At 41.7% G+C, this 13,217-nt stretch overlaps 1 protein-coding gene across 1 annotated transcript in view; it reads right to left on the bottom strand.

Annotated features, from left to right (window-relative positions):
- The window catches only part of TG (thyroglobulin), a 155,150-nt gene that overhangs the window by 125,199 nt on the left and 16,734 nt on the right, over window positions 1-13,217 (bottom strand). The window contains exons 11-18 of the mRNA XM_031060887.1: window positions 10,408-11,472; window positions 8,271-8,858; window positions 6,812-7,054; window positions 6,340-6,477; window positions 5,711-5,788; window positions 5,269-5,381; window positions 4,279-4,390; window positions 3,393-3,593 (exon numbers count right to left, since the gene is read on the bottom strand). Coding sequence (XP_030916747.1) covers window positions 3,393-3,593; window positions 4,279-4,390; window positions 5,269-5,381; window positions 5,711-5,788; window positions 6,340-6,477; window positions 6,812-7,054; window positions 8,271-8,858; window positions 10,408-11,472 — 2,538 coding nt within the window. The remainder of the gene's footprint in view (window positions 1-3,392; window positions 3,594-4,278; window positions 4,391-5,268; window positions 5,382-5,710; window positions 5,789-6,339; window positions 6,478-6,811; window positions 7,055-8,270; window positions 8,859-10,407; window positions 11,473-13,217) is intronic.

Raw genomic sequence — 13,217 nt, 5'->3', positions numbered from 1 at the left:
TTTCTAACCAACAGCAGAATAAACTTTTATAGAAGATATCTAGTGGAAAGAGGCAGGGAGGGCCAAATAAACCTCAGTTCCCCTGAGACTGAAGTTTGAAAGGTTTGAGATCAGGAACTCATGACTGTGGTGTCTTCAGCACCACCATGATGTTTGTAGTGACCAGTAGGGCAGAATATACATTTTTTATTTATATATATATAAACAGTAGTATACAGCTCTAGAGTTGGAGCACAATTTTCCCTATCAACACACTCAGTATGAGTGCAGTCATTCAAACCCTGCTAGACCACTGTAACAGACTAATTACAGCGATAATTAATTTTTACTAATTAGTACAAGCAAACTACTTCACTCAGTATTAGCCAAATACCAACTTAATTACTAAATATACACAGTAATAGTTAAACACTTATTAGTTCCAGAGCTACAAAACATAAGAAGAAAAAAAAAAACTTCCTCACTTATAAATAAATACAAAGAAAAAATGTTATCATATCATACAATTCAGTTGCTTGGTATATATATATAGATCATTTTCCAAATTACAATGCTCAGATCAGTCCTAAATTTCCTGATCATTGAAGGGAGGCAAACATTGATATTGGTTCAGATCTGAGCACCCTCCCTCTCCCCTTCTGATGGAGATTAATTCCATAACTAAGCAGCCACCTAATTAAAAGTATTAAAAACCTTGTCTTAAACCTTCAGTTAAAGTATTAAAACATTGCAGGGTGAATCTGGGATCCAATGTGTGCAGTATATCTTTGTTTTCCAACTCTGAGCATGTCAATGCCAACAAAAAAAGCTTTCATATCTGCCTCTCTGAATTGCCAAATTGCATATTTTTATCCAAGTCTCCTTTATAGCAACTTTTTTGCAAGAACTCTGTAAATGGGGCCACTGCATTCCTTCTCTTCACTCATTGACTCTGTAGCCAGACTTTCTCAGTAAAGGTGGAAACCTGGAATCCTTGCTTAACAAACTTCTAACGAATCTCCCAAGCTTTTAGGACCAGAAGGCTCTGTAAAAGAGATAGTAATATTCATCCTAGCTGTTAAATTACAATCATATAATCTTTATACAGAGTATGTAGAAATCAGTCTGTGATTTCTTAATTGCTCTAACACGTTTCTATATCCCGCAGGTCGTATCCAGTCTCTGCTGAATGGGGCTACAATCTCTTACTGCCTGTTCCATTGAGATTTGGTGTGTGAACCAGGGAAATACCCAGCCCCCAAAGCAGAAGTGATCAATGATTTCCTGGTGTGGTTCAGAAGTTTCAATTCACCATCAGTAACTTGCTCATCTATCCCTCTACAGATTACACTTCATTTACTATTTACTAAGCCTCTACCATTTTGTCATTGTTCTGTTTCTTGGTCCTGTAGGAGTGAATCAGAATCCAGCTGAATACTGACACTTCTTTCATAGGTGTTTACAAAGATTTTCACAAGGAAATTAACAACTCCAGGACCTTCTCTGGAAACTTCTCTCCTCTGACTCTATTCAGAGTTATGGGAAATGGGCATGAGGATGGGAGATCCATGAGGACTGCTGGGTACTTGGCATTTCCTCTCCAGTGCATTCCAGCTAGAAGAAGCTGGATTCTACCTCTGCTGGAAGTGATTAAACTAATGAAAACCTCGTGGCATGTACTGGACACTCTGAGTTATTACTTTCTGTTTACAGCTGTCTGTTCTGATGCTGGAAGAGAAATTTATCATATTTTCCCACCACAACAGCTTATTTTGCTGAGAGGCAAGCTCTCCAGAGTAGCAGTATAGTACTCCTTTTTCATGAACAATTATTAGTAATTCACCAGACTAGAGGCATAAGGCTGGGCAGACTGAGGAGAAAACTAACTTTTGATTATTTTTTTTTACACAATAACTAAGTTATGTACCATGAAAAGTTCCATCGCTCTTTCAAAATCCAGGGAAACCATTAAAGATTATTTCAATCTTCATGCAGAAAAAAACAAATAGCTTTCAGTAAAACCAGGTTTCCATTATATTTTCAAAGCAGTTCTCCTTTTCAGCTCAGTATTTTAAAAAAGTAAGGCCATTAATCGTGATTATTTTCTCCAGGAAAAGTACAGGATGGCAGCAGCATTGTATTTATGGTCAGCTCTGCTTCTCTGAAGAGCTAAAAACCTGCCTTGGATGGCTACCTTCAGGTGACTACACCACCCTACTTTGGAACTTATCTCCTCACAGCTCAGTTGGGATCTTCAAACAACACCACAAGCATGGGGCAGATACAGCCATGGGGTCTCCTGCTGGCTTCCCATAAAATCCCATCCTCAGAACTCTCTATTGATACAAGAGAGCACAAATTAAATTATTTCCAAGCTGGCTGAGCAGTTAGCTAGTTGATAAAAACCTTGAAGGCAATTGGGTTGACACATTCAGGTATTTTACAATAGAATTGTAGAATGATTAAGTTTGGAAATGACCTGTATGATCATTGAGTCCAGCAACTAACCCAGCACTGTCAGCTCCACCACTAAACCATGTCCTCAAGTGTCACATGTTCCATTTGGTCAGTGAGAACAAGCCTGTGTTGATCTTTACACAGCAGAATCACAAAAGGAAACTGAAGCAAATTACGTGGTCTTGTTTCCCTAATTTTTTTTCAACCCTTCTCCCCCAAAACAAATAAAAATACACCAACAAAAAAAACTGAAAACAGCAGTGTCAGACAACTGTTTTATATCTCTACTTCCCACTAATCATTTTGGAGCATATCCTTGTAGAAAGTTTAATTAATTTTGCTTCACTTCAGTGATGGGAAAATGCATAAAGGACATTGCAAATTAAATTTATCCAAATGTCTCCCATTTGGATGTCTCACTGGAAACCATGAGTGAATTCCAGTGCTTCACAGCTCTGGTCCTTCAGGAAATACTCTGTGAATATGCAATGTTTTGGTACATCTTTTACACAATTCTGGTCACAAGCCAAGAGTCAGAATGGCAGAAGCACGCATTTTTCAAATTTTATTTTAGTCAGCTGAATAGGTTTTAATCCCAGAGCCAGCTCACACTGGAGCAGGTTCAAGTTTGCAGCAAGCTTTTCAGATTGGCCTTATAGCTGGGTTTCATAGCTCAAATGGTTTGATTCAACCAATTTTATGAATTATAAAAAGTCAAGGGTCCATTCCATTCTCCTTTTTCTCCTCACAAAGCACCAGAAGAAAATCAGACAGTATGCCCTGGCAGGTCTGAAATCTGCTGTAAGACAAAGATAAGCATGCTGCTTGAGAAAAAAATCTCTAAAGGTCTGAAGAAATAAGATTAAATTCAAGTAGGGAGTGGAAAAGTTTAGGATCTGGGTTAAATTTCAGGCCTGGATTTGCTCACAAATGAAATGCCTGAAGCAGGAACTCACTTGCACACTCCGGTCGTGCCCCGTTCACTCGTGTCCCTGGCACCTCTTCTCCATTGCCAAAGACGCACCAGCAGCTCTCCTGCTCCTGGCTGCACTGCACAGGGGAGAAACTCCCCCTGGCCCCCTCACACTGGGGGATGTCTCCTCTGGCAGCTTCTCGGGAAACCACTTTGGACTTCAGCAGGTTACAGAAACTGGGACCTGCAAAGAGAGAGATTCTTTGCAAGATACAGAACAGAAGACAACAAATTGACCTAAAGACTTTACCAGCAGTGCTTCCAGCATCTTTTGTTAGTAGGAAGAAAGAAGAGTGACCACGAAAACAAATAATTTGTTTGATTATAGAAATCGGGAATTTACTTCTACTAGAAAAAAATCCACATTTTTTTTCTAAAGATTGAAGTGTAAGTGATAGTGTTTTAGAAAAACAGTTGAAAAAATGCTGTTATTTATTTTTCATGTATATATTTTATTTTTTTTCCAAATGTGATGGTGCATCATTTAGAAGCTGATATTTAGGAAGCCAAAAAAAATCAAGTTAATAAAATTTAGCTTTTAGTAAAAATTTTTGATCAAGGTAATTTTAAATGTAATAATATGATCATTTACATTTTTAAATAGCTAAAATTGTGGTAAGAAATCAAAGATTAAAAAATGCATAGAAGTCCATTCATAAGTTTGTCTAGACTGTTTTATTTCTGGTGTTATGAAAGTAAAGGGTAATGATTCTCAGATACACTTCCAATGTGGCTGTGCTTTGTATGTACCCCATCACTGAGGAATTAAAGTATGAGCCTCCCATGTTTCACAGGCAGCATTCTGAAAAGGAAAGTGCATATGCTGCAGAGCATGAGGGATCACAGGCAGGGGGCAAAACATTACTCACACTCAGGATTGCCATCCAAGTCTTTGCTGCCACGCTGGAATATTTCTCCTGACACAGGATCCACACACCAAATATCTGTGTCAGATCTCTGCAGCACAGTGTATTCTCCTGTCTACAAAAAATTAAGGAGTTGTCATTGCAGAGAAATGTGTCTTAATACATACACACCAAAATCTATACCCCAAAGATTTGGTTTAAATGCTTTATTATATTTACACTTGTCCATTATTAAAACATATTGAAAAGAAACACAAAATAAAGTCTAACTAACTTAATAGATAGACCAGTCCCTGAGATAATCAAGAAACATTTAGGTTGGAAAAGACCTCTAAGATCACTGAGTCCAACCATTAAGCAGGATGTAGACTAGAAGTCCATTGAGATAAAGTTCTGATAAAATCCTAGCTTTTAATGTTTTCAAAAGATGTGTAGATGTGGTACTTCAAGATATGATTTAGTGATGAACTCAGCAATGCTGGAGTAATAGCTGGACATGATCACTGCAGTCTTTTCCAACTTAAATGATTATGTGATTCCATATGATAATGACTCTATTACATGAAATGTCTATTCCTTGCCTGTCTCTCCTGCTCACTGTCACATTTTGAGAGCATCACAGACCCTGTTTTTTTAGGGCATCTGCACCCAGCTTCCCCCCACATTGTCATTCTCTCACAGCTCAGGAAGAAAGAGCCCCCCAAATGTCAGTCAATTAAGATGTGCCTTTAAAGCACAGCTCTGCAAGAGCACCAGGCAGAGCCAGCCTGTGGGAGAGAAGTGTGGGCAGGCACAGAGCTTCCTATCCCCAGTCTCCATCTCAAAGCTGTTTAAATTCTGCCTTCTGCAGGGCAACACCGGCTGTTATTTTTGTCTTACCCTCTTCTTTCAGGTTTATAGAAATGCACAAGGGGTGCATAAAGGGGCATGGACAGAAAGTATGTGTGCATGGTGTAAGCAAAAGTGCTTCCTCCCTCAGTCATGTGAAATCACCTCAAGGCAGCTGGGGATGAACAGATCAGCTGGAGAGGTGTCCAGCTTTGCACTGCTCTGTCTCCAGCTGGAAATGAGGGCACTGGCTTGAGATTGCTGACAAGAAGTCCGGCCTGTCAGAGGGAAAACATTTTAAAAAAAATCAAGTTTCAGACCAAAGCAAGAGAACGAGTTACATCACCAGCTCCTCACGCATCTGCATTAGACACTGCTACAATCTCAGGCAAGGCTACCAACAGTAGAGGGTCTACTCTCAGATTATGCAAGCCAAAATTACACACAATGAAATTTAATGAATTAGCAAAATAAAAATATAATTCTGTTTACTTTTCTTGGAGTGCTTAGAAGCAAGTCTTACTTCATGCATATTAGAATTTCCAATAAATATTAAAATTTGCAAGAACAGGTCAAGACAAATATTTAGGAAGAAAACCCAACTGACATTTGGGAAGTTCTCCTGATCGTGAGACCAAGGAATCCATGACATAACGACCTCTCTCATCCACACACCAGCAATGACCTGGCCAGGGAAGAAAAGCAGCTTTATTTTAGATGTGGTACTGCTGTGTGCTTTGTTGCATGCTAGGAAGATTTTCACCCTCAGCAGCTCTATAGAAAGGGGTCAGTAAATCCAAGTCACAGCTATCAGGGACCTCACCTGAGAGCAGTGGTACAAATGTAAATGTAGCAGCTCTAGTGAGACTCCCCCATTGCAGCCCTATCACCTACTCCCAGAAATTTGGCATCATCCACAAACTTGCTGAGGGTGTGCTCCATTTCATTACCCGGTCATGAGTGAAGGCATTAAGCAATACCAGCCCCTGGACCAACCCACAGGGAACACAACTAGCAGCAAGCAACTGAATATCTACTGATTTTTGAGCCTCAGTAAGCTACCACTTGTGTCCAGCCAATTTACACACATCTTATAGACCACATCACCTTCCTGCAGTCTGACTACTTTTTCTATCTTTTAATTAGAATTCTTAGGTTTTTGCTTTGTTTTGTTTGGGTTGTTTGGGGTTTTTCTTTGTTTAGACAGCCCAGAGTGTCTTGTTAGGAATTTCTCACCTGTGCTCTCATAGCACTGAGTCGGCTCCCAGTTTCCCAGGCCATCACACTGAGGGATGTAAGGGAAAAATCCCAGCTGTGCTGCTTCCCCAGCAGAACTCTTTGAAGTAAAGTGGCTCTGCCAGTAGAAGCGCAGGACTATAAAAGAGAAGTAAAAGAAAGCTCTAGTGCCCATACAGGATATATAAAATGCACATATTTGCAAAAATCTGAATGTTCCCTGTACTTCAGAAGACAAATTAATAAATGTTTTAAGTACACAAAGTAAGTGCCCAGATTTTATATTTGCATTGTGTCGTGCATATGAGACAACTGAAATCAGTTCTTGGGGGACAGTTTAATGACTCTGATTAATTACACCTGCTGAATCCCAACTGCTTTTCAGCAAAGTTGCATTTGACATCAAGTGCTCTTGCACAGATTCTGGGCATAACTCCATTCATTTCAGCCCTCCTCTCCCTCCCTGACCCACCTGACCATGCAGCCAGCTGCAGAGCAGAGTCACTGCCTGACAGCAGCTTCTGGGAGATCTCTGCCTCCAGCCCATAGGGCCCAGCAGGACGCAGGAGGTCCTTGTCCGTGAGCTGGATCCCCTTTGCCAGCAGGAAGCTCTCTCCAAAGGCAAACTGGGACCCATTTGAGGCCAGGATGAGCTGCTCTGCCTCCTCCACAAACTTCATGGCTTCCTGCTTCACACCTTCACATATACCAGGGCCTGTATAAAAAATGTATACATGAAGAGTATATTAATGACTTTCATCTAAATCCAGTAAATATTTGCATGTGAAAACTAACTGGTCTTTAATTAGCATCACCCGTTTCCTTCTGAAATCAGTGTTGAATTGCATAATGAAGCAAGCAAAGGAGTCTTGTCTGTGCTCAGCTGTTTAACAGCAAAAGTCTTAGAGCGCCATAAGTCACACAAACATTCTCCATGTCCTGAGCCAAAGGCTTGATGTTTTTACATCCTTATTGGTTACAAACTCAGTTAATATGTCTCTACAGAACATCCACTCAGTTGCTGCCGTTAAAAAATGTGGATAATTACAAGTGAGAGTCAGAAAGGAAAATGAAGGTTAATCCTTTGGGTCTGGAGCGGCAGCTGGCACTTGACCTGCCCTCTCCTCACATCTACTGACCCAGAAAGGGCACTTCAATGCACTGAACCAGCTCCATGAAAGCTGCTCCTCCAAAATAACTCTGTTAATCTGCTTCATCCCTTTATTCCCCACTTTCCCATAGAACTGGAATCTCCACCAGTTCATAGTCCTGTCTCTTCTTCACAGCTGGGAAAAAACTGTGTGATGAGAACAATTTCAGTGATGGCATTTATAATACAGGTCATCTGCTGGAGTAACCCCAAAGAGAGCCCAGCACCTTTGGAGGAGGTGTCGAGACAGAGAGCTTACTGAGCTTCAGGGCTGGCCTCACTCTCCTCCTAGTGACTTCTAGGGGATATCTGTTACTCTTGACCACTGTTACTCTAATAAGAAACAGTAAAGAAAATCCCTCTTGCTTCATTTTAAGCCACTCTTGAAAGTCATTTACATTACAGTGTAATCCTGATTTTTCCATACAACTCTTCACACATTCTAATATCCTTTACCACCTGGAGAAATATTTTCTGCAAAAGCATTATATTATAAGCACTAACTCCAAATTATAAAATCTACTCAAACTTGATATGGAAATTTATTTTTCCTTATTCCCAAAGTTCAGCCATCACTTATTGGAAAAGAGTCACCCTACTTCTGACACCCCTGGAAAAGAGTCACCCTACTTCTGACATCCAACGATAACAGCAGTGCTGATGATCTTCTGAAAAGTTATTGTGGGCTACTTTACAGCAATTGAAAGGACTTCCCTCTCTTGTGGCATAACATAAAAGACCAGAAAACACTCTTACTTACATGACAGAAATTGTTACTTACATGCTGGAACCTGGTTCCCTCCTGCCTTTGTTCCTTCCAGCTCTCCTCCTTTGCTGTCAACACACCAACAATCACGAAGTTCAAAGTGGCCTAAAGGAGCACTGAAGTCAGTGTAGGGTCCTGGGTAGTAGCTGAGCTGGTCAGTCAGAAGCTGCCAGAATATATATGGGTCCAGCAAAATGTTCTCTGATGCATTGGTCGGGTTTCCTTTCAGCACTTGAGATGGGAGATCCATGAAGGAGGAATACATGGAGAACGTGGGGAAGACATTCTGGTGCCCATCCTCATACAAAGCTTTAACAAAAGCTGAAAAGTCTCCAGAGGATGCCTCTTTATACCCAGCTATTATTTCCAACAGGTCAGGAATGGGCAGGGGCTTGCCCTCATTGTTCTCTGCAATCCACCTCTGGTACCACTCGAAGGCTTGCTCGGGGGGGCCATTGCACTGCACCTGCCTCCAGCCACCCCCAGCATCACACTGAGGGAGGTGAAGGCTGGACAGCTGGGGCACAGCTCTTGGATCTGACAACAGCAGCTTCACAGCCCTGAGAAACTCCTGACCAGCTGTGACTTGGCAAGCACTTGGGCCTGGGAAAAGAAAAACATGCACATCTTCTGAATGCACTGAAGATATACAATAGCCCTATCCTCTAGTACAATAACACCACTATTAAAATTGGTCACTCAGCCCAATAATAACAATAACATTCCTTGCCTGTTACTAAGAGGGCTTAGCAATATTAAGGTCCCATGTTGAACCAGGGTAAGATTTCCAAAGGGATGTGAGCCCTCCAAGATGAATACAGATATGTTATTTTAAAATCTGTGAGTACATTAGGTACTTGTAGTTCTTACTGGGGGGCCAGGTGTCACTAAATGCCTTCCTGAATCTGTTTACATAGATCAAGTATTTTCAGATATACATGGTAATCAGGTTGTTACTTGTTATTCAGCCAGTCAATGCAAAAGCAACCATCTGAATACTGGGATAATTTTATTTCTCCTTGGACTGAACCCGAATCTTAATATGGTGTGTCCTCTCTTCCCACACTCTACTGAACATTGCTGCTGAATATAAAAGCATTCCTCAAAATACTGGAGTGAGTTTGGTTTGGAAGCCTTTTCTGCCATCTCCAGAGCCAAATTTCACTCTGCCACCAAGCAGCTCTGCAGACCCAGCCAACCATAGGAGCTCATCTTCTTTTGAGCACCAGAGAATTGTGAACCTTTTTATTTTGGACTGCAGTACAGATGGGTTGTTAGATATAAATCCCCTCTCAATTCAGATCATTAAAACTAACTCCCCACCACTTCTGCAAACTGCTATTTAACGGAGCTCCCCCACTATGCACCACTCAGCTGCCGGTCACTCCTGCTTCTCCCAAAATGAGAAGCAGGCTGTCTTCATGGTCTATTCTCCCTGATGATGTGTTGTTGTCAGTTCACAGAAACTTAAAAGACAAATATTGACAAATCTGTGCTTCCTTCCTTCTTGATATTCCACTTTAAAAAAGGGCAAGGAGAGGCAGTTCATAGTCTATCAACCTGATGTCAGAAGTCATTTGCAGCTCACCTTTTTGGCCTGACTTTGTGACTTATGAAAATACTACCAGCCATAAAATCCCCCTCCTATGTCTGGAGTTCTGTCTTATCAATTTGAGGATATATTCTTGAGCTCAAAAGACTAAATCAAGTTCATAGTTCAAGGCACTGAAAATCTTAAGTTCTTGTGAGACGATGAGCCAGTGGCCATGCCCAGGTGCCTTGGTCTGGAAGTAAAAGGGCTTTTTTTCACTAGGTAGGGGTCATATTCAGTTCCACAGATGCTTCAGGACTCCTGGGCATCATGGATGTTACACACTCCAGCTGCACTGAGGTAGAGACATGCCAATGACATGTTCAGGAACCAGACCTCAGGCTCCTCTGCTTTGAGTGTGCCCACTCTACACCCTGACCAGCACCTTTAGGACTGGGGATATCAAGGCTGACAAACACTGTAAAGCTGGCTTGCTTTCCTGTAAGGAGACATTTGCAGACATCATCCATTTACCTCCAGATGCAATCAGATATGAAGAAAGAACCATGGAATTCCAATAAAAAAGAAAGCATCTTTAAATTCCCAGTCCCTAAAACTTACATTGCATTGGATTTCCAGCCTTCCCCCTGATTCCTGGAATAGTCTTGCCGTTCAAATCAACACAGAAGCAATTTGTTCCATAACACTGGAGAGGCAGAAAGTCTCCATCCTCAGTACAAGAGGGAATAAAGAGATCTGATCCTGCAGGTAGGCTTTGCTTCAGGTTTTTCAGGTTTCTTCTTTGCTTCTCACACTCAGTGGGGCACCTTGGGCGCTTGCCTTGACGTCTTGAGCCTGGAACCTCCTTACCCAAAGTGTCCAAACACCAGCACTCTCCTGCATAGCACTGAACCTCCTCATACCTCCCCTCCTTGGTGCATGTTGGAACAAACAGGTCCCTTGGCTCCTCACCACAGCCTCTGGATCCCAGTGCTAGTTTCACCACTTCACCTAAATCTTCAGCAATGCTTTCAGGGACAGAAATTACTTGTTGAAGAAAAGTAAAGAACTCTGGTAGTTCCAGGAGAGAAGAAAGGAATTTCATCCGATTCTGATTATCCTGCAGAGTTACTGTGCGGCCAAAGCTGCTCACAAGAGGTTTACTCAAAATGGAGCTGCCCTTTGATACCTCCAGTGAAAATGCCTCAGCTGACTCCAGAGGGCCTTGGCCAATACCCATCTCTGACAGATCCTCCTGTGGGAAAAACTGGACAATGCTGTACTTCCCACTAGTGCCAAGCACCCCTGTGAAGTTAAACTGGATCAAGTTCTTCAAGAACCTTCCTCCAAAGAGGTTTTCTTGGAAACGCTTTGGATTGGCAGTAAATTGCAGTGCCACTCGAGCCAGTTCCCTGGAGGGGAACACCCCTGTAATGGCTTCACTGAGCGTGGTTTCTAGATCAGGAGTCTGGCTGGCAAAGGGGCTTTGTGCAAGTGGGGATGACAATCCAGAGTCCAGAAACAGCTCCTTGAAAGAGGGAGGGCAGGGCCTTGAAAAGCCATCAGTTTTGTCTGACTGCTTATCTGCAGTGGAGAACAAACTGGACTGACTGAAGTAGCCAGCAGGGCCATAGAGGAGCCTCGACAAGGCCCGTCGCCGCTCGGAGATGCACGATTGCTCCTCACCTAGAGAAAGATTTAAAAAAGAAAAAAAAGTACATTTTGGAACCTCCAAAACCTGTAGTTCCATTCTCTCTTTCAAGCAGCTGGGGTAAAAACAAATTGAAGTATAGATTAACCTGCTTCTCAACTATGCATCATGCACATTGTTAAGGAATTTGAAATGTTAGTGCCTATGGCCTACAAATAAAATTCTCCAGTCAAGACCCCAATTGAAAGGAAGCATTCCTTCCCCACAGCAAGTTCTCTGCTCTGTGTTCTTTTACTGGTTCTGTTGCTTCCCAATGTAAATTCTCATGCCTGTTCCCGTGGCTGAAAGAATGAAAAATGTATTTTCCAAATATTTTTGCACTCTAGTAGGATCCCCTCTGCTAATAAAAAACTCCAATGATGCAGGTGAAATGTGGGAACCTAAGAAGGAGAAATAGATTGTGGAAAAACACAAACTTATTCCAAACAATATCCACCAATGAGGAATTTATGTAAGTTTCCTTACTAGATCTTCAGTTTCATAGTGAGGTGTTTATTGCAAGAGGTTTGAAAATGAATTGTTAAAATTAGCAGTAATAGAGTGCTAAGAACCAGGTGGCATTAATGAATGAGCTCTAAGGGAAAAAAATTACAGAATTAAAAAAAAAAAAGTCTAATGATGGCATATTGAGGGTACCAAGAGTGGCCCTGGGCACCCATATCCTGGGCTAAGCTGTGTCACAGGTGTAGCTGCATCCAGCCCCACCTGTGCACTGATACACAGGCAGCAATGGCTCCAAGTTAGGATGCAACACATCAGTGAAAAAGGACAAAGCTTAGGGCTTAAAAGACAGAAAATAAGGAAAGACTTGGTAAATATAAAGACAGCAAGAAGCAGACAGACAGCATGGTTATGGCACTTACTGCATGTCTGGAATGCATACAGCAGCTTAACTCACATGCCACACAGTTACCTGTCCTTGGAATGCAGAATTACAGAGAAGGGAGGCAAAAGTAGCAGAACTATAGAGAAGGGGAGACAAAAATATTTTGAGGACAGAACAGCTTTTCCAGTAAAAGAGAACATTCAGCCTGGACAAAAAAAAAATTGAAAAAAGGTTTTTAAAAAACAGGATTCTCCACATCATTTACAATAGACAATTATTATTCAGTATTTCTCACAGTACAGAGAAGTCCAGATGTAGAGTACATAATTATGATAATGAAATTTATTGCCAGAGAGTGCTAGGAAGGATAAAAGGTTAGAGGTCAATTAGGCAAATCCCTGGAAGATAACTCCATAGGGGAAGGCTGAACACAATGATCTGGACTCAGCCTCCAGTTTGGGGCATCTCCCACCTGCAGGAGGATATTTGAAGTTCTTTTTAACATTTTCCATGTTTCTCAGTCTTTCTTACTCAGCACCACTGCTGTCCCTGTAGGGGACAAGATGGATAAGCAGCTTTAGTCTGTTCCAACACCAGCTCCCCTGGGCTCCCCACTCCATCTCCATTTATTCCACAACCAAGCAATATGATAAAGCAGTCACAAATCCTGTTAACAATAAGGATAAAAGCTGGAAACCTAAAAACCTGCTAAAAAGCTAAGCAAGTAATCTGATGTTCTGTGATTGACATCTTTCTCACTCCTGCTTTTGCACCCTTGTCGTGCTCTGCAGTTCCTGACAGGAGCTCAGGGCCCCTTCTCAGATCCTTTGTAAAAGAACTTTCTGTAGGATGGGCCCCTTCTGTTTTCAATGTTGGCTCTTGGTGCTTGGAGGG

Source organism: Geospiza fortis, unplaced genomic scaffold (assembly GCF_000277835.1).
Source record: "Geospiza fortis unplaced genomic scaffold, GeoFor_1.0 scaffold94, whole genome shotgun sequence".
NCBI lineage: Eukaryota > Metazoa > Chordata > Aves > Passeriformes > Thraupidae > Geospiza > Geospiza fortis.
This window is presented reverse-complemented; position numbering and strand designations above follow the sequence as displayed.